The sequence below is a fragment of the Argopecten irradians genome, chromosome 8, assembly GCF_041381155.1.
Source record: "Argopecten irradians isolate NY chromosome 8, Ai_NY, whole genome shotgun sequence".
In the NCBI taxonomy this organism is placed as follows: Eukaryota; Metazoa; Mollusca; class Bivalvia; order Pectinida; family Pectinidae; genus Argopecten; species Argopecten irradians.
Window position 1 is genome coordinate 15,840,823 of NC_091141.1, and position 20,651 is coordinate 15,861,473.

General features: G+C 34.6%; 1 protein-coding gene across 1 annotated transcript in view; it reads left to right on the top strand.

Annotated features, from left to right (window-relative positions):
* Nucleotides 1–91: 91 nt before the first annotated feature.
* Nucleotides 92–20,651, top strand: part of LOC138329743 (phthioceranic/hydroxyphthioceranic acid synthase-like) — a 36,383-nt gene continuing 15,823 nt past the window's right edge. The window contains exons 1-3 of the mRNA XM_069277033.1: nucleotides 92–191; nucleotides 3,003–3,227; nucleotides 15,980–16,140. Of these exons, the coding sequence (XP_069133134.1) occupies nucleotides 3,019–3,227; nucleotides 15,980–16,140 (370 nt within the window). The 5' untranslated portion in view covers nucleotides 92–191; nucleotides 3,003–3,018. The remainder of the gene's footprint in view (nucleotides 192–3,002; nucleotides 3,228–15,979; nucleotides 16,141–20,651) is intronic.

Here is a 20,651-nt window from a genome sequence, read left to right on the forward strand (position 1 = left end):
TTAAAATGCATACACCACGAGTGACAGACCATACTACCAATGATATTGACGTCCTGTGTGTGCATGTTGAGGTGTGAAAGAGCCAATAGCTACATCGCCCCCTTGTACTTATATCGCTTTTTTAACTGAAGTTAAGTCTACATTTATGTTTCAACAAAGTGATACTACCAGGGAAGATGTCAGTCGAAAAGGTAAGCAATCATATTGCTCTCGAAAGGACACATCCTCGATATTCCAGGGGTAAATGTTACTGTCACTATAAACACCCTTGGATTATCCTCAGTATTCCAGGGGTTATTATTTCTGTCGTTATATCCATGGCACTTACATTACAAAAAATAATCTTACAGCTATCGTGGTAAATTTAATTTATAATTTTAGTGGCTAAAAAGCATCTTTATCCTAACCATAATTTTACAAACTATCCACGACCGTACCTTGGACGAATCCATTGTATTATGTATTCCATATTCATGTTTATTTTTCTCTCCAAGCTTACCATGTGATTTGTTAATTATTGTTTTTTATGTTATATGAACAAATGGAAATTACTGCACTTATATTTCTACAAATTAAATATAAATGAACTATTATTATAGTATAGCCTCATTAAGCTGTTAAAACTGCATTACTTTTCCATGCTGTATATATCATTGTACAGTGAATTTCATTGGATATCAACATGATACACACAGTTGTATACAAGTATATTATACCTTTTATTATATGTCTATCAAGCTCTGTTTCTTTCCTTTGGTTTTCATAATAATGCTCTGTAACATGTACCAACAGATTAACAATATACTAACAATGAAATTCAATTCATTAATAATAAGGTTCCGAATTTTACAGGTGTTAGCTTACATAAACTAGGAAGGCAAATTAACTATTCAATAAAGTCGAGATATATACAGGATTCCTAATAAAAAAAACACGTGACTAAAAAGACTAAGACTATATCTAAACAACCTTTACTTCAGTGAAAATTGTAAAAAAGAATTGACTTTTTGTTTTAAACCTAATTAATCTTAGTTTTTAGTCTTTCACGGGTTGGGTTTGATTTTGAGTAGTTGACATGTACTGACTGTAAGTCGGTGATTTTGCTCCAGGTTACATGAACCCATCTTTCTTCTACCTTCTCAACATGGCAAGATTTAACTGACCTTGGCTGTTAATAGAATGTAAAAAATAATAATAATAAAACATGAGGGACGGCTATACCATACTCAGGCTAGATGTCCGGTCTGTATCCAATGGTATATTAACAATGTTTTTAATTGAACTATTCATAACGGCTGCTCTAAAATATTTGGCAGATAGCATTCGAAATTGATATGAAGAAAAAGATGATCTTAATGTTTTTTTTTCACATGTAGTATAGGAGGTAATGGCCTTGAACATTAACATAACCCAGTCTGTGTTAGGCCGTAATTCTATTATTTGTTCTAATGAATATACATGTATATTATGAACTAGTACCAAGATAATAATCTTATCTCTTCCCTTCGTAATTTAGCCTTTCACTTATATCGACGACACCTGTTGAATGCATGTTCGGTCTATTTTTCATGTAAAATAGTCATAGGTTTCCATGACTACTACAAGGTCAAGGTTAGATTTATCAAAACCTTTTATTCTCTTAAATATACAAGTTGGCAGTAGTATTTAACAAATATAAAGGAAAATATTTTCTATCTTGATGCCGATTTAAGATTTTTACGGATATACAAGTACAATATTCAAGTATATTCATTTTCACTGATGATTGCCGTGGCAACCAAATTACAGCAAATACAATCTGCAATTAGATATAACTTAAAAGTTTAATGACCTAATGATCTATACTAATTTAAAACAACGAAGAAAATGTGTGCAATTATTAGAATAATTAGCAACAGATTTTGTCCTCATTGACCGAAGTTATTCATATTATGTGACAAATGTTGTGAATCTTAATCAAACACTTAATGACTGAGGCGACATACAATTTACTTACCTCCAGTTTAGTCCAGAGAAAATTTATCCAAAATAATCCAAGATCCAGTTAACTTAATGAGTGACGCTGAAGTATTACTTTATGTAAACAGTTGATTTCCAGGGGAATACCATGATGTTATATTAATTTTGCTGGAATCAGTTTGCGGGCATACTAAGTTATTATTGTGGTGATGAACTTCGTATCACGGCTGTTGGGTTATTGTATCCCTGCTATTGTTTATATAAACATGCAACACTCCCCCCCCCCTTAATTTGTATGTACATGCAGTTCAAGAAAAGTATTTCACCCATAATAATAAGTGAGTATCAGTTTTTTATATGGTTGTCTGTTTATTGTAGAGGAATCGGGCACAATACATCGGATACAAATTCTGTTTCCCATCAGGTACTCAGTCCAATAATTATGGAAAGCCTTACGGCTTATATCAATATATTGTAATATTTACATAAATGGTAAACAAGTTAAAACTCGTGATTGTTTAGCTTTCTTAAATGGTAATATCCTAGATATGTATAAATGATAAACATGTATTTTTCCTTGGTTGATGGCTGTCAATTCGTGACATGGGTCGATTTTTAAAAATGTTCAAATTGTCGATCTTGGCCATACCATGAGGTAGTATATTCCAAGTCTCCACTATTCTATTGCTGAAAACATTCCTGGTTACATTTAGTCGAACGGGTTTTTTGAAGAGGTCTTTTCGTGCCCACTTGTTCTAGTTCGTTTACACATGTTCTCATTGGTAACACTATCGATTTTGTTGACATTTAAAGAGTCTCTACCATGTCTGCTCTTAGCCTTCTGAATTCGAGCGTTTGGATACCCAAGGCATTGATTCTGTTTGGATAGGAGAGGTCCTTAAAGTTAACTTCCATATTGTACCTATGGTTTGAAAACTGTCTATAGGTTTTTATATTTTTTTGGTCCAGGGGGACCAACAACCGAGCAGTATTCAAAATCACAAAGGCAAGACAGCAATCAAGTGAATGTTTACTTTTTTCAGGAATCGTTATTAGACGATGGATAACGACGATTCGATAGTGATTGTTGGTGTTGGATGCAAGTTCCCTGGAGCTGACAATCTAGACGAATTTTGGCGCGTACTGAGTGAAGGAGAAAATCACGTGATAGAAATTCCGCGGGAAAGATGGAAACTCGACGCGTTCTATGACAAGGACCCGGATATACCAGGGAAGACATATGTTCGACATGCCGGACTACTCAAAAGGTAACGGATTGATATATATATATACATGCATAACAAACATCATTTAACACAGCAGAAATTTCGGCAAAGTATGCAGAAAAATGTTCATTTCAGTTTAGTAAGTCGACACCAAATAACATGCCATTATGTTAACTAGTGTTTATAGTATGTTGCTTTATAATCTTTGGTTACATATATACACTGTCTTTCTCCTATTATTGAATCTGGATAATTTTAATGTAGTTCCCGTTCCCCATGGACTTTTATATAACCGGGTTTTGTACTTTTTCGGCCAAGTTTTTGATAAAATATGCCTTTCAGAGGAAAATAATGTAGATACAAGTATGATTTCTGCAGTATAATCGGTTTTAATTTTCTGGTTCGTTCTAAGGGAGATTAACCCAGACATTTTATAAAAAAGCATGGAGACTTTTATACTTCTAAATGTTGTCTGTAAAGGTTATAACAAACAGAATAAGGACAGTTTAAGATACAATAATTGATAAAGACCTGACAGGAATTCAGGCAGACATATAGGTGAAAATACTAGACTAGTTTACGAGGTTATGCTGTATACAAGGAAAATGATATCCCATGAATGTTTTAATGATCGACGTGGGTCGAATTAAATCTATTTTAGTTTCACAGTTTAATAATCTGTTAATATAATTACCAAACACAGATGAAACAGATATAGGTAAATTGAATTCTGTTTAATATGATTTTCCGGCTATTCCGATAACTATTGTCAATATCGTTTTGTTGATTCAGACCGGTTCAGACCATATAAAGAATGTGAATTGAAGTGTAAAAACGAGTTTTGATTAAATGTTTTGAGAGCGTGTAAAAAGATGACCTTGGCAAAGGAAAATGATCTGGATGATCAGCATGTTTTTCTGAAGACCCCGCTATGATATATGACAAAATACTTAATGGAAGAAAGTCGGTGTTCATTAAAGACTGGTATAACAAGGGAATTAATATAAAAGATTTAACAAAAACTGTGATTCTGGATGATTTTATACTTTTAAAGAATTTAGTCAAAATATCACATGGAGACTAACTTTCTTCAGTATCCCAGCGTTATATCATCAGTAAAATAAGTCAATCGCAATCCAGGTTTTCCTGAAACAGAAGAACCTGGTTTATATATCCCAATATATTATGAACAGATGTTTAGGGAATTTAAAAGTTCTAAAGTGTTTTATAAAAGTCTTATAACAACCAATATTGTACCATCACGACTAAAGAAATGGAATTCAATTTTTGATTTGAATAATATACATGGAAAAATGTTTTAGCTTCCATTTATGATTACAAATAACACACAATTTTAGTGGTTTCAATATTGAGTTAATCATAGTATTTTGGCATCTAATTCTTTTTTATTTAAAGCTCAAATTGTCTAGACCCGATAATCTATTACATTGCATTTAAAAAATGGAGCTAAAATACCAGTACATGTAGGTCAAAAAGAATTAAATTCAATTTTGTAGTCAGACAATAATATTTTTTCAAAGTATAGGATCTATACCTACCCCATAAATGAAACCTACTGACGTATACATGCAAACAGTGGTGTATATGTAAACACATTGTTGAAAATTATAAGTCCATGTGTCTGATGAAATATTCCTACATAAATATTGTTATCAAGTATACATCCCTGTATGTGTTGAAATATATTAAAACATCATATATAAAAATGTCACTCTAGCTGATGTGAGTAATAAGCATACTGTAGAAGATAGGCTTTAACATCCTATACAAAACGGTATTACAGGAGATGTTATTTATTATACAATTAAAAAATTTTGCTGAATTAGAAAATTTCAGTTTGAAAACTAATTAACAGTTATCATTTCCTATCGTTTTGAAAAATATATATCCCAAAAGTTGTTAATATACCAAAAGACATGGTCAGACAAAAAATATGAACATATGACCAAAGCACTGCTGAAATGTATTACCAATCCTTCAATATCGATTAATGGTTTAAAATAATGTTCATGATATCAACATTTGAAAAAAATTCAAGATTTTAAGATTTCAAGATTTATTTATTCACTCAGATACAGTAACTGTGTGACAAGAGGTCCAATTCATGATACAGTTTTAGTGCATGACAGGCACGTGTATATAGAGATATAAACATACAAAGTGTAGTACATGAGATATACACATATACAATATAGAACATGACAATTGTTTGCAATTATTATACATGTTTAGTATTAGAGACAAAAAAGTACAACATAACAAGCGTTTTTTTATAAAAGTAAAGACAATTTTTGAATAAATGAACTACATTGTAATATTAACTAAAAACTTCTTATTGGAAATTATGAACATTCCTTCCATTTTAACTTTGCTTTATTTTGTTGATAATAGGATGGAATAAACTTTGATCTTAGTTGTTTAACATTAGTATTATTACATAAAAATAAATAATGAAATTCGTCTCCTATACCCATATTACACAATGTACATATTCTATCATTCCTTTGTAACCCTCTCCATTTTCCGGTATCTACCGGTAGTTTCATTTCGGAAGTTCTTTTACATAATATTTTTAGAATGAAATCGCCGATTGCAGAACCCTGACCATTGCGTATCATTACGCCAGATATAAAGGGACGCCTCAAAACGTGTTTATGTTTAGATTTCAATGCATCATCATTTACCTTTATTAATCATCATTGTACTTTTAATATCACGAATTTGATAAAACACTAAACTTGAGAACTTCATGTACTAGCGTAATGATATTTAGGGAGAGGTGAAAGTCACTTATGAAAGTTAGCGTTTGAATTCCACTGACTAGAAACGTACACTGTCGGATGCCAAGATAAAATGTTGTGTTCTTAAAAGTGTGTATATATGGTTCCTTTCAATGTCGTTCATATCTGTATTGTTGTCGCACTTTCTGATCTTCTAAATCTATGCAATCAGTTACAATATATATTAGCATTATTTATGTTTTTATTGTTTCATTTATTCATTCCCCCCTGCTCTGGTTGTTTGTAAACATTACTATCTCAAATACATCTGTTTCAACCTTTCTTTCTCTAACTTATTTCAAATTGCCAGCTTACATTTAGTGGTTTAAGTTTTTAAAGGATTTTCAAGAACTAATTAACAGAGGTTACACAAACAGTGGTTATTAAATATATACAAATAAATGATGCACAGGGTAACTTATTGCACCCGCATATGCTTAGATATCAACAGACCAACATCACAAATGTATAGTTACCGGCAACATAGTATATACACGGATACTGGAGATCCCAGCCGCTGGTTTCAGCTATACTATGAAATTATACACTGGACAAATAGCCTAATTATAGAAGGACATATAATTTCAACCCCAGAGACGTTATTACGGAGACAGACACGTGATAGAAAAAAGAGTGTGAGCCTACTAGCAGGCCAGTGCTAGTAACGCAAAAGTTCAGGGAGTTAAATACACAATTACACAATGGGACGAATTTACCCAATGGCATTACACGTTACAAAATAGAAGGAAGTACCCAAATTACGATGACGAATAGAAACCAGCGGTAGTAAATAATAGACAGAAATATAAACATTGTACGATTAAGCATAACATAACACTAATATTTACAATTAAACAAATCCAATCACATTTTCGCACTGATACACAACCCGCCGTTCATCAGGTTTACAACAATATCAATCCTTTCACAGTAACATTGAAAAAAAATGTGTAAATTGTAAGATATGTAAAAGACATGTAACTATTGTCTACACCGGACTGATTATGTACAGTACACGTTACTTAAGTATACATTATATAGTAGCTATAATATCTAAAATTAACAATATACTCATAACCAAAAGAACCACTCTGAACAAATTATGTTCGTCAATCCGAAAAGCCAATGTTATTGGTTTACCTGCTTCTATCATGTGGTAGAAGGGAGACAACCTCAATCCAATAGCACATGTTGTATATCAAGAAAAACGCTTGCCTGTAAAATTGTCAACTATAGTCTGTTTCTTAATGTGTAACTATACAATCATTTTGTCCTTGTTATATGTAACGGTATAAAGAACAAGATTAAAATTTATAAGAGTGATAGAGTGTGTAAAATCAATCTTGAAAAACTTACAAATATTACTATCAATGCTTAATTGATTAAATTTTTAAGTTAACTTTTTATATTGAATTCTCAATGCTCAGAAAGTGTATTGGATATTTAACCTAAACATGTATTAATTAATTAAGAAAACAAGAATAAAGTTATTTTCAGGAACACTAATTTTAGAGCTTACATGGAGGTTTTTTTCCATAAGATACAAGCTAATCCTTGAAAAATAATGTGTCTTCACTGAAGACTGTCGAAATTTCTTTGAAAGTAAGATCATCATCAGGAGGCCTTCACAAGAGTACTTTAGCTGAAGAAGTTTGTTTCAGCATATTAAGAAATCTGTTTTAATAGAAATGTTGCTCATCTCGATTATTAACAATTACTCTTTCCTTTGTAAAATTGCAATTTGGATACTTGAATCGATACATACGTACATTATGGTTTCATTATACTTTAAAAATGAACTCCAATAAATTCACTTAAAAGGCACCACGAAATGTAGGATCCGAAGTTGATATGGCATGTGTAGTATACCCCCAGAATGGAATAGTCCAAGATGGCTGCCAAATTTATTTATAGATTTGGGCACTCATCATGACAAGTGATTGGATTTTTAACATTTTACCTTTAAAATAAGGTTTCTTGTTTTGTATTTTGATAATTGTCTCTTTCATTTTTTCACCACATAAAGAATATCCATAGTGAATCCCAAAAGTCACATTTGTTTCTGTTCACTTTATTTCATCCAAAATTGGAATTCTATCTTTTGAAGTCCCGATATTTAGCCTTCAGTTTTTTATTGATGAATTTTTGCTACTGAAGCCTTTTCGTATGCCTTAAGTATTTTAAATGCTTGTCTTATAAATTATTTCTCTTTCTCATTAAAAACATTGTGTGTCATTCGCTAACATATTTATTTTTAATTATTTACAAGTAAAAAAATTCTTTGAATACATGTTTTTAAGTCGTTTAAAAGCATACAAATCCGATTCTGAAAATTCCTACTAAAATTAAATTCTTCAAACGTTTCATTACCCATTCCCATTTATGTCCTGTCAAACGCTTTCTGTGTATCAAGGAAAATACATTGCACAACCTGGCTTTCCCATATTACTATTCTGTATTTGCATATCACAGATTTGTCTGCCCTTGCGGGTAGGTATTGATTGTGACGTCATGTGTTTTCGAGCGTAACGTCATACTTTTTCGGGGAATTGCACTCACAACATAATGAAGTAACAATTGATACCTACCCGCAAGGAAGCTAACTCTTTAATATGCTAAGACGGAATAGTCTATTATACAATCGTGTTTTACCTGGTTTCATTCTTCCTCATACAAAATTATCTCCATTTTTAGATAAAAGTTTGATAAACTCCTTGTTTTGAAAGCTTGATAGCTCGTTTTCTAAAAAATATGTTTTCAATGAAGAGAGTTATTTTATGTTTATTCAAATTAAAAAAAAATGATAAAATTATTATACTGTCCATTTCCGGTGATGTTTTTTTTTTTTTTTTTTTTAATATTTTGTTTGCATCTGTGATTTGTTTTTCTTGTATTGCTTGATCAATTATAGTCAGCTAAACCTGCCTATATTATTAGGTTTTTTTTAATTAATTTTTTTTGAAAAAGCCAATAATATAGGCAGGTTTAGCGGACTAGATCAATTATACTACATATCATAGTTTATCTTTAATTCTATATGTCAAAAATATAGCTTTTTTTCATCTCATCCTTCTGTCTTGAATAAGTTAGAACAAAGTATTGTTTGTTCTTCAAATATATTGTTAATTCCCGTTTTGTAAGTGTACCATCTCTTTCCTTAACCTTGAACCATAGCTTATTTTCTGCTGTTCTATTTTCAAGACTGTAAAAGTATTGAGAATATTTACAAGACTTTTCATTCTTCTCATACTCTTCTTTTCTACTTCGTATTCTGGCTGCGTCAGTTTTATTTGTATAGTGTTTGTTTATTTTTTCTTTTTTTTTACCAGTGATATCGTCAGTATCATCTCTCCTTTTCAAAAATTTTTCTTCATGGCATTGATTTTTTTTCGAAAAGTTTACTGTTTTTATGAATTCATTACACAACTGCTTAATTTTTTTTATTGGTATCTAATGTTCCATTACATTTTCATATATATTTTGTTCATTTTTCAGTAGCATTTTTGAAAAATGTTCTTGTTAAATAACTAAGAGCTTATTTCCAGATCCAGTGAGATTGAACTCACATCATGACCAATGTATGGACGATACTTGATTTTTACACTATGTATTAGATGTACATGATTTCATGAATCCTTTATCAGAAAATACATACACACTTACACTTATATTGCATAAACAAACAGAACTGCTCACTCATTTGTACCTGCTCATGCATGCATCACCATTTTTAAGCAAGAATTGACTCCGTCACTCTGCTCTATTACAATGTATAACTGGTTGATAACAGGTAAAAAAGAAACCCGTCTATTTTAAAAACAAATAAACAAATAGTTCAGAAAGTATACAGTTACCGTATGGGGATGAGGGATATAACAAGTCTCTGGTTTCCCGAGACATGTCTATTTTCCGAGGCGGAGTTATTCGACATTTCAAATTATTCCGAGATGACAATTGTGATTCCATGCCCGTTTTGTATTCAAACTGCAGGTTTAAATTTGGTTTCACTTTCATTTCTCAATATTTCAACATCTTCTGCCACTAGGCATAATCCTGATATTATATACATGTAATTCTACTGCTGAAATTTCGAGACGTTAGCCTAACCAATTGTACAGTTAGCCAAAACCACACATGTACGTACATGTACATATAAAAGGTATTGTACACGGGGCCCATTACATATTTCACAAATTTTTCACTTACAAGATAAACATGACGACGTAACAAGTTCCGACCGATACTACCGTCGTTTTGTTGCGTTAACGGAGATGGCGAGATTGGAAACTAGCTCCACCCAATTTTTAGGTCGTCTGGGAACTGATGGCGTGATTGGAACAAGCACCGCCCACCTTGAACCCGAGTGCGGGTGTGTGCTAGCTTCCAGGGGTGTGTTAGTTCGAAAGACTAACACACACATGAGCGAGGTTTTTGGGAAAAGTAGTGAGATTGTAAATTTTACCAACTCACTTTTATATAGTGTAAATAAAGTTGAGGTATATTGATACATACTAACCCATGATTCATACATTGTTATTTCTATAAAAGACAGGATCACATACTCGCTTGTGCAAACTCGTGCTTGCGTCGCCATTTATCTATACAAAATTTATATACACACATATTTTATAAGTTATAAATTGACACAGTCACTGCACTGCAGTAGGTTCATATGTACACTGATACTGAGTAGAAAGCAGAGAAAAGGAGTACGCACCAATTTTCCGAGCACTCATACACCCACTTCCACACATCTACAAGATATAAATTGCATCCATGTAAATACAAAAAGACCAAAGTAAATGCCAGAGTGAGCATATTAAGTAAATTGCAATGTTTGGGGAGAAATAGAGTTTAGATAAGGATAAAGAAATTTAAAGAAATTAAATAAAAAAAAGGCTGAGAGATAAGAAAAGGTCAAAATGGTAGCAAAAAGAAACAAACGTTGGAAACTGAAGGACAGATATCAATATCTAGCATAAATACTTCGGTTTTTGTAATGGGCCTTAAAATAGAATTATGAATGTTTTCAAATTGTTGAGATCAACTGGTAATATGAACAAAGGGGTATAACTGCTATGAAGGAAGAAGAATAAAAAGTAAACAAACTTAAATCTAAATGTGGTAAAAAAATTGCATAACCGTAAAATGCACATTATTAAAGTACACGTATCACAAATTAATAAGTGAATTCCATTTTTTTCCATTCTTTATCAAATTTTAGCTGAATGCATTTGTCCTTACCATGGGCAATATATTTTTGAATTGTATACCTGTCTTCTAATGTGTTTACAAGAGCATTAATATTCAATGAATTGTATAAACATCTTGTTCTGTAAATACACTGTTTGATGATTATGAAAATCTCATTATCTACTATGTTACCGAAGACAATATTATGATGAAGAAGGCAAAAACGAAAACTTTGTTTACTGAAAAGGGGGTTAAAAGGCTTCCAATAGTGTATCAAGACTATATATTATTTTTTGCACTTCCTTACACTCCTATAAAATATAAGTTATTGATTCTGGTTCAGAATTGCAAAGTGTACATAGAGGGGAGACAACTAATCAAAGTTTGGAATAAAATGAGTTAGTTGTAAGAATATAATGAATTAATAATTAAACACTTAGTTTTGTCAAATGGGTGTTGAATGAAAGAGTTAATGTTAATAACAGGAGCTATAGAGATGGATTTATTATTTATATCAAAGACATCGCGTGCAATTTCCCACTATTTCGCTTATAACAAAGCTGATTATCAATTATAACAATATTGCCATTTGGATATAATTCTATCATTAGGCAAAAATATTGTATTTTTATACGCAAAATTATTACAAAAGCATAATGGGGCTATAATAAATTTCCTTTGTGTTTGAATGACACCTCACTTCTCTATAAGTGAATTACCACGGTGTCGAATGCAAATCTTGTATTAAAGGTGTATTATTTTTCTATATCATGATTTGGATTCTTTTGCTCATTTGGAATTTATAATTCCCTCATCGAAAAGATAATTGAAAACTGGATATTGCAGTATTATTTTTTTTTCATTTGATATCCAAACGAATAAATTTCAGGTAATTTTTTGAAAGTAAGTAATAAATGGTTAGTTATCACTATAACTGAATGGCCATGCGACTATGCTACGACGAATGGAATGCACGTGTACCGTAACTATATTTAAACTTTACCTGTATGAGTTCGTTAGACCAATAAATAAGCATAATTTACCTGTGTAACCAATTAAGTTCTATTCAATTACCCAACAGTTAGCCTTCTGCTTAGGTGTTTCCTTTTGCCTATTCTGCACCAACTCGTGGTGTAACCTATGCATACCATGTTGACCACATACGAGAGAATTCACATGTTGTACTCTGTTGGGATTTGAACTCCAAATTAATCATTGTCGTTTAAATAATATCAAAATCAAAACGAAAGGGAGGTATTCCATTAGGATCATATTATTCTCCATGCCTTTCTACATCAATATAAATGTTGACCCGTCTGGTATCTGGATCTGTGTTACAAACCATACAAGGGGCACTTAAAGACACATAGGGAAATCATTTCTGGCATATACCTTAGCAAAAATGAGGGGAAAAAGATTCCAAGATCAGTTCAATTGTCAAATAGAATGATGCTGTCAATTGAGAATACATAACATCGTTAATATTAATGGGTATAAGCTCGCCTAAAATGAAGTTCTAGAGACGTTTTACCTCTTTTTATAAAATGAAATGTTCCCACAGACAGATAAGGGGTCAAATAAAATCCATTGTAAAAATGTAAAGCCAGTGCCATATTCAGTATGCCAGTAGTGGTAAATAACGAAGTATAGCTTATCATGTAATGTTGCCGGGTTAAGTTAGTTTGTAAAGTAGTAGTGGGGATTGTTATGCCATTCACATTCAAGGCAACAAAGTTGATATCAAAATGTTTAAAATTAAAAGGTTTCTTCGTAATGAGTCCATTATATGCATCACTATCAATACATCCAATGACCAATCAGGAAAAGGTGGTCTTTAACAAAATTATTAATTCTCTCTGAAAACACTTTCATTGCAATTCTGCTGATGGATATTTGGCAGGTGATATCGTTGCTTTTGCATGGGCTAGTCTCACTGATGAACTAAGTTTTGCTTTTCTCACGTAAAGTTAGATGTTGTTGATGACCACCTTAACTTCATCTTTCTTCCATCGAACAGAAAGTATCCCTTGGACAATTTCTGACCAAACCATAACCAATTTGTTTTTTCATTGGTTTCGTCATTTATTGTGATGATGACGTGAATGCTTTGATGACGTTTATACATTATTGACTAATCCATCGACCTAAACTTCTTCCATTTCAATATATCTGACATTGTTTCTTTTGGAATTGTTGACCGTGAACTGGGTAGTGTAAAGGTGTTATAGCTACATTCCTCAATACCATCTTTCTGGTCCATATGTATTGGAGATAGGAGACTTGATGTTTAGTATCAATTTTGAGATGTAGTCAAAGGGGTAACTCTGGAGAGTCTCGATAAAGGGAAAGATTGAGATGTATTCAAAGGGGGTTATCTATATAGTCTCATCTCATGCATCGGATGTAAGGGAGTTGAGGTAGCTTTTGACTTATCCAATTATGGGTGTCATTCCTATCCCTGAGAGCTGTCAAAAAGGCACTAATTCCTTGTGGATTGACATGTTTACTGTAAGATATATTTGACGTATAGCGTTTCCAACTATATCTTCTAAGTTAAAATTTGAAACTGGAATCATTGGTTCACCTTTATATCCGAATCATCCTCTATTGTTCCATTTCACAACATGTTTTAATCTATCCATCAACATCTCTGTCTTAAAGTGAGCTGCTGTTCTGGTATGTTCTGGTATGGTTTGTAAGGAAAGTTTACATGTGAGTTCCACTTTTGGGAAATCGGTGGCAGTCACTATCTTGAGTTACACACATTATGTTCATATTGTTGATATCTAGATATATACTTCCTCAAATTTTGATCGTACAAGGTCATCCTGTCGTCCAACGGAGTAAAAAGTTTGCCATTTCTCCTTCTATGGTATGCATTGATTTCACCAAAGAGTTCACAGGTGGTTTAGGTATGACTTTGATGGTGTGTCAATATTTTTTTCCTCATCTGTTGAATAGACTAAGCCGGACTTGCGTTGCTAAGGGTTGTAGGATAGGAGTAATAGCAGATAAAATCTTCCTTGTTTTGGGCTTTTTATCACGATTTCAAAAACGGACGGCACATGTCGCTGTGACCAGATAACCTCTTCCTCTGTTTAGGTGTCAGCATCAAAACAATTTACGTAGGGAAGAATTAGCTATGCAGAAATGCTCCAAGTATTTACAATGTTTCTCCAGATATAAGGGTGTGTGTTGTGGAATGTGTCCTCTGGGTTCGTTTCGTAGTGTGTCATCTGGGTGGGTGTCATAATGTGCGTCCTCTTAGGCCATGGACTAGGAGCGTTCCATATGCAAACACCCCCCCTCGAAACCTCCGAACCAATATTTTTTCTGAACCCTTATGACCCACTGATCACAAATAAAAATGTTAACATTGCATATGTTGGGATGAACCTCCGGTTTTTGACGTCATCAAGGTAGCCGCCATCTCGAATTGCACTAAAAATTGAAAAATAGTCATAACATTGACAGTTTTCAACCGAAGTAGACAAATGAGGTATCGAAATGACCACAATAGAATATCAAATGCATATCAGGACCAAAAAGTCCAATATATGTAGTGGTTTCTACGCAGGAAATGAAAAAAATCAGATTTTAAGCTCAAAAATGGTAATCTTTTAGCAAATTTTTCATATTTGGCTTTACGCAACAAAAATATGTTTCCAATGATTGGACATGATGGGACAAACCTAGCCCATGGCCTATCTGGGTTGGTGTAATGATGTGCGTCCTCTGGGTGGGTGTCATGATGTGTGTCCTCTGAGTGGGTGCCATGATGTGTGTCCCTCTGGGTGGGTGTCATGATGTGTGTCCTCTGGGTGGGTGTCATGATGTGTGTCCTCTGGGTGGGTGCCATGATGTGTGTCCTCTGGGTGGGTGTCATGATGTGTGTCCTCTGAGTGGGTGTCATGATGTGTGTACTCTGAGTGGGTATCATGATGTGTGTCCTCTGAGTGGGTGTCATGATGTGTGTCCTCTGATGGTGCATGATGTGTGTCTCTGTGGGTGTCATGATGTGCGTCCTCTGAGTGGGTGCCATGATGTGTGCCCTCTGGGTGGGTGCCATGATGTGTGACCTCTGGGTGGGTGTCATGATGTGTGTCCTCTGGGTGGGTGCCATGATGTGTGTCCTCTGGGTGGGTGCCATGATGTGTGCCCTCTGGGTGGGTGCCATGATGGGTTCCCTCTGGGTGGGTGCCATGATGTGTGACCTCTGGGTGGGTGTCATGATGTGTGTCCTCTGGGTGGGTGCCATGATGTGTGACCTCTGGGTGGATGTCATGATGTGTGTCCTCTGGGTGGGTGCCATGATGTGTGCCCTCTGGGTGGGTGCCATGATGTGTGCCCTCTGGGTGGGTGCCATGATGTGTGTCCTCTGGGTGGGTGCCATGATGTGTGTCCTCTGGGTGGGTGCCATGATGTGTGCCCTCTGGGTGGGTGCCATGATGTGTGTCCTCTGGGTGGGTGTCATGATGTGTGTCCTCTGAATGGGTGCCATGATGTGTGCCCTGGATGTCATGATGTGTGTCCTCTGAGTGGGTGTCATGATGTGTGTCCTCTGAGGGTGTCATGATGTGTGTCCTCTGAGTGGGTGTCATGATGTGTGTCCTCACAGTGTGTGTCATGAGTTGTGTCCGTCCTCTGGGTAGGTGTAAAACATATGTATCACCAAAGGATGATTTTCATGATATTTATGATGATCTCGTAGGATATTACATTGTATCCGTAAGGGTCTTCTATAATAATACCTAGTATCCGTAATGGTCTCCTATTATCTTACTTTTATTTCATCTTCAGATTTGATGAATTCGACCATAAATTCTTTGGCATTAATGAAGTGGAGGCCGCCCGAATGGACCCCCAGCAGCGTTACGTATTGGAGTGTGTCCACATGGCTATGGAGGATGGTGGAATCACAAAGAAGGATCTCAACGAATCAAAAACAGGAGTATATATAGGTAAATACAACAGATCTGACACGAGGATTTACATAGGTGAATACAAGGGATCAGACACGGCGGTTTATATAGGTAAATACAAGGATCAGACACGGGGGTTTATATAGGTAAATACAAGGATCAGACACGGGGGTTTATATAGGTAAATACAAGGATCAGACACGGGTGTTTATATAGGTAAATACAAGGATCAGACACGGGTGTTTATATAGGTAAATACAAGGATCAGACACGGGTGTTTATATAGGTAAATACAAGGATCAGACACGTGTGTTTATATAGGTAAATACAAGGATCAGACACGGGTGTTTATATAGGTAAATACAAGGATCAGACACGGGTGTTTATATAGGTAAATACAAGGATCAGACACGGGTGTTTATATAGGTATATACAGGGATCAGACACGGGTGTTTATATAGGTAAATACAAGGATCAGATACAGGCGTTTATTTTGGTAAATACAGGGATCAGACACGGGTATTTATATAAGTTAACACAAGGATCACACATGGGTGTTTGTATATGTAAACACAAGGATCACACATGGATGTTTATATAGGTAAACACAAGGATCACACATGGAGGTTTATATAGGTAAACACAAGGATCACACATGGGTGTTTATATAGGTAAACACAAGGATCACACATGGGTATTTATATAGGTAAACACAAGGATCACACATGGGTATTTATATAGGTAAACACAAGGATCACACATGGATGTTTATATAGGTAAACACAAGGATCAGACCATGACTAAATGTAAGGGAATTGACATCTAAAAACGAAAAAAAAAATAAAGAGAAATTCCAGTTACACAATAGAAATACATGTATAAACCGAGTGTAGGTGTGTCGATTCACGCGCTTTATTTATGGGTCGCTGAGCGCGCCGGAATACAGGTACTCTAATTTGTTTTTAATTTAAATTAAATTTCTCTTTTACATGCATTTCCAGCTTTAATAATTTCTATATAAATGGATGATCAATATCACAGTAAGTGCAGCAGATGTGATCATGATCTACCAGTTAAAGGGTTGAAAACTGGCTTTGAAAGGGTGTGCACAAATTAATGTCTTTGTTATTCTTTTTTAGGCGATACTATAGCTTTATGTAATTAAAAATTACTTACAACACATTAAAAGTTTTCACTTGAATTCAATGAAGAAATGTAATTTGTTGTTTTGTTAAATTTCAATATTACTCAGCAGTATAATGCTAAATAATTAAGAGAAAAATGATATATATTTGCTAAGGAAACCGTTTATCTTTGATAAAATGAGCTTCATGAATAAGCAAGTCCACATTTTCACTGTAAGAATAAAGAATTGAGATAATACAATGTATTATATTATGTTTGATAAAGTAATTCAATTAGAGCATAGAAACATTAAGAATGTATTGGTTTAGTTATAGATTTGGTCAGTGTTGAATTTGATTAACATTAATACAACACTTTATATTTACAACTACATCAGATAATTTTACATTCAAATTAAATTTAGTCTGAGAAACCTTAATATGTTGGAAGTTTAATAAAATATTGATAAAACACGTAATATTAATGGTACAAATGTTAATATAATATTTTGGATTTTTAAGTGGCTACTTGGCGACAATAGTTGACTATACATCCACCGTTATTAAGGGTATTTTAACATGCTTGAAAATGTCCTGACATTTTATGCGCAGCCACGGCAAAGACAGTATAACCATGCCTTTGCCTGAATACTTGCCAGTAAGTCTTCGCACAGTTGTATTGGCCATCCAATTATGTACATAGTAAGTGGAGGAAACACACCAAAGTCAATATGATTTAAAAGCCGATTCCGAAGGCCTTCTGTCAATTCTAATCTTTCCGCAAGTGGTATTCCAGGTTTGTCTTCCGAATGCCACCAAGATCGAATATCTTTGCAGAGCTCTGCGCTTTCTACATCTCCATTTGCCCTCATGCTGACTGAAAGAAGTGAGTAGCAGCCATTGACACAACATTGAATCAGTGACCTCTTTTACCATAATTGGGGTCAGGAGGGCTTTCTTCTCCTTTGCTACTTTCATCCAACCTTTATTAGACAATCCAATCCATCAAGTCCACTTTTGGAAGATTGCCATCGAGCTCTTGTTAACAAATGAGTTGAATCTATGCATCTGACTTCATACTGATTTCGGAGTTCACTGTAGTCTGGTTTGTAAATCCATTGAATGTCATGTCCGTGAAGGGTAACGTACGAAACATCCTTGCTCCATTATTGATTTTTTCAGGCCACAAGAACTCTGCAAAGGCTACCTTTAGATCATACTTTGAACTTGTTTATTCAGGACATCAGCTGCTAATTCTGAAAAAAGCTTAGGTGAAGATTTTCTCAATGATTTCTTTGCTGAACCCACATTCTCTTTCGATTATTCACTTTGCACCCGATGTTTATCTTCAGTGCGTCGCATATTTTTCGTATCTTGTTTTTTTGGACAAGAATCTTTCACAGAAATATATTTAGTTCTTTTCAGATATCTTGCCACAACCCGTACTTCTACGTCTAAAAACTGATTTAGCTTTTCGTCGGACGAGAAGAAATCGAGCCTGGTTAGCGTTATCCCATTTCCCTTTTTTGTTACAATTTTTTGTAGTTTTAAAAAGAGAAAGAATGCACATGGCATCACTGAGGTCGAATCCGTTTTGTCCTGATTGAGTTGGTTCAGCTGTCTAACGTGGTGACGTTTTTGGATCATGTGGATCAGCGTTCTCTGTGGAACACTTCACGTTTGTATCTATCTCTGGCGACAACGGTTCTTCTTACTAACAAGTGCTGTCTATTTTGGATGAAAACGATTCAACTTCCAGGTCTTCTGGATATGACATAGCTAACACATCACCAGTAATGCCTGTGGATATCCTTGATATGATCAGGAAGAACATCTGCAAAAGTGGTTGTTGTTGTAACCAAATTATAATTTTCGTTCTTAAAGTCGATTTAGGCTTGTTGTGAATGGCTAAAACGGGAAGCCTTACTCCTTCCAAGAAGTTTGATGCTCCCTGATTTTTCGCTAACTTTATCTTAAGATTGCGCAGTCGATCTGACAATTTTGTGGGCTTCTTAGGCTTCTCGGCATTATAGATGTCTGATGCCACTTGAAGTGCCTCCCCTTGTCTCGATTCAAATAAAGACGGTGGTCTCAAGTGGTGTCTATGATACATAGAGCAGAGAATCTACATCCAGGGCCTCTATTTCAGACAGACATTGCAAAAGGTATCTCGCAGGAATTTTTAAGAGTACATTCTGCATAGGACATTTTATTTCTACTGCAAACCTGGTTGATGAAAAGTCAACATCTGTGCGAAGATACCCATCTTAAGATAATACCATGAATGGTTTCCCGTTCGGTAACTCTGTTCAATGGCAAATCATCCTTCTTCACAGAATATCATGATAGGAAAAAAAGCTGATATAACTTTTTCAACGATTGTTGCAACAGCACTTTGTTCATTTTTCATTCAAGGAAGGCTACAGATCCTTTTCTTTCACACCTGAAACCACTTTCTCAAAGTGATCCTTCATTTTGGCAAGTCCATCATATCCAACTGCTCCAAATAGTGTGCTTCCAGTAACCTTTGTATTCAAACCACTCCTCAGATCGTTGATGCATTAACCTATTGTTTTCAGTTGATGTTTGCGGCAATTCGTTTGCTATCTCGCCTAAGCTTTTCTACTTATCGCTTCTTTCTAAGATAATGCAGTTTCAAGGAATGTATACAGAGTTGTTTAAAAGCTAAAGTCTTGCATATTTTCTTGTTCAATTATGTTGCCTTCTTAATGAAGTCGTCGTGAATAAATGCAATAATTGCGCTAATTGCGCAAACGTATTTTCCCTTCCACCAATCCACCGCACCTCCACCAATTTTGTTTTGCAATACTCCTTCTTTCTAAGCAGTTCCTTAGCTTCAAAAAGATTCTGTGAAATAATTTGAAGCCTTTTTGAGGGAATGTCATTAAAAAGAGGGAATGGAACGCGGCGATTCAGTCTGTGAAAGGCTCCCATTCCTCAAGCATTATTCGTGCCTTTGCATCGGATATTTGCTGCAATGTATTGTCGGGAGGAGATATTTTTTCATGTAAAGTTTCACCCAACTCAAACCCCAAAAGGTCCACATCGCCTGAGGTTTCATCAAGCCCTTGCTTCAACTTTTTTCCAGCGTAAGGCAAGCATGCAGATTTTGCTTGCATGTTTTCATTGATGCGAGACATAATATCCACAACAATGCCAGGTCCTCGTTCCCCCGGAACAACATATGGGTTAAAATTTCTAAGTTTTTTTTTTCATCTGGTACAGCAAAGTTTATCTCTAAAGCATCTGGAGAATAATGTCCTAGATAGGATCGCTTCTCAAGAGTGTTTCCTTGGCTTTTTTATCCTCCCACGAAATGAAAAACTCTCCCACCAAACATTCGCCATCCAGCTTCCAAAAAAGTTTAGTTTCCTTCGAGTACAGCATCATAGTTGCTGACTTACT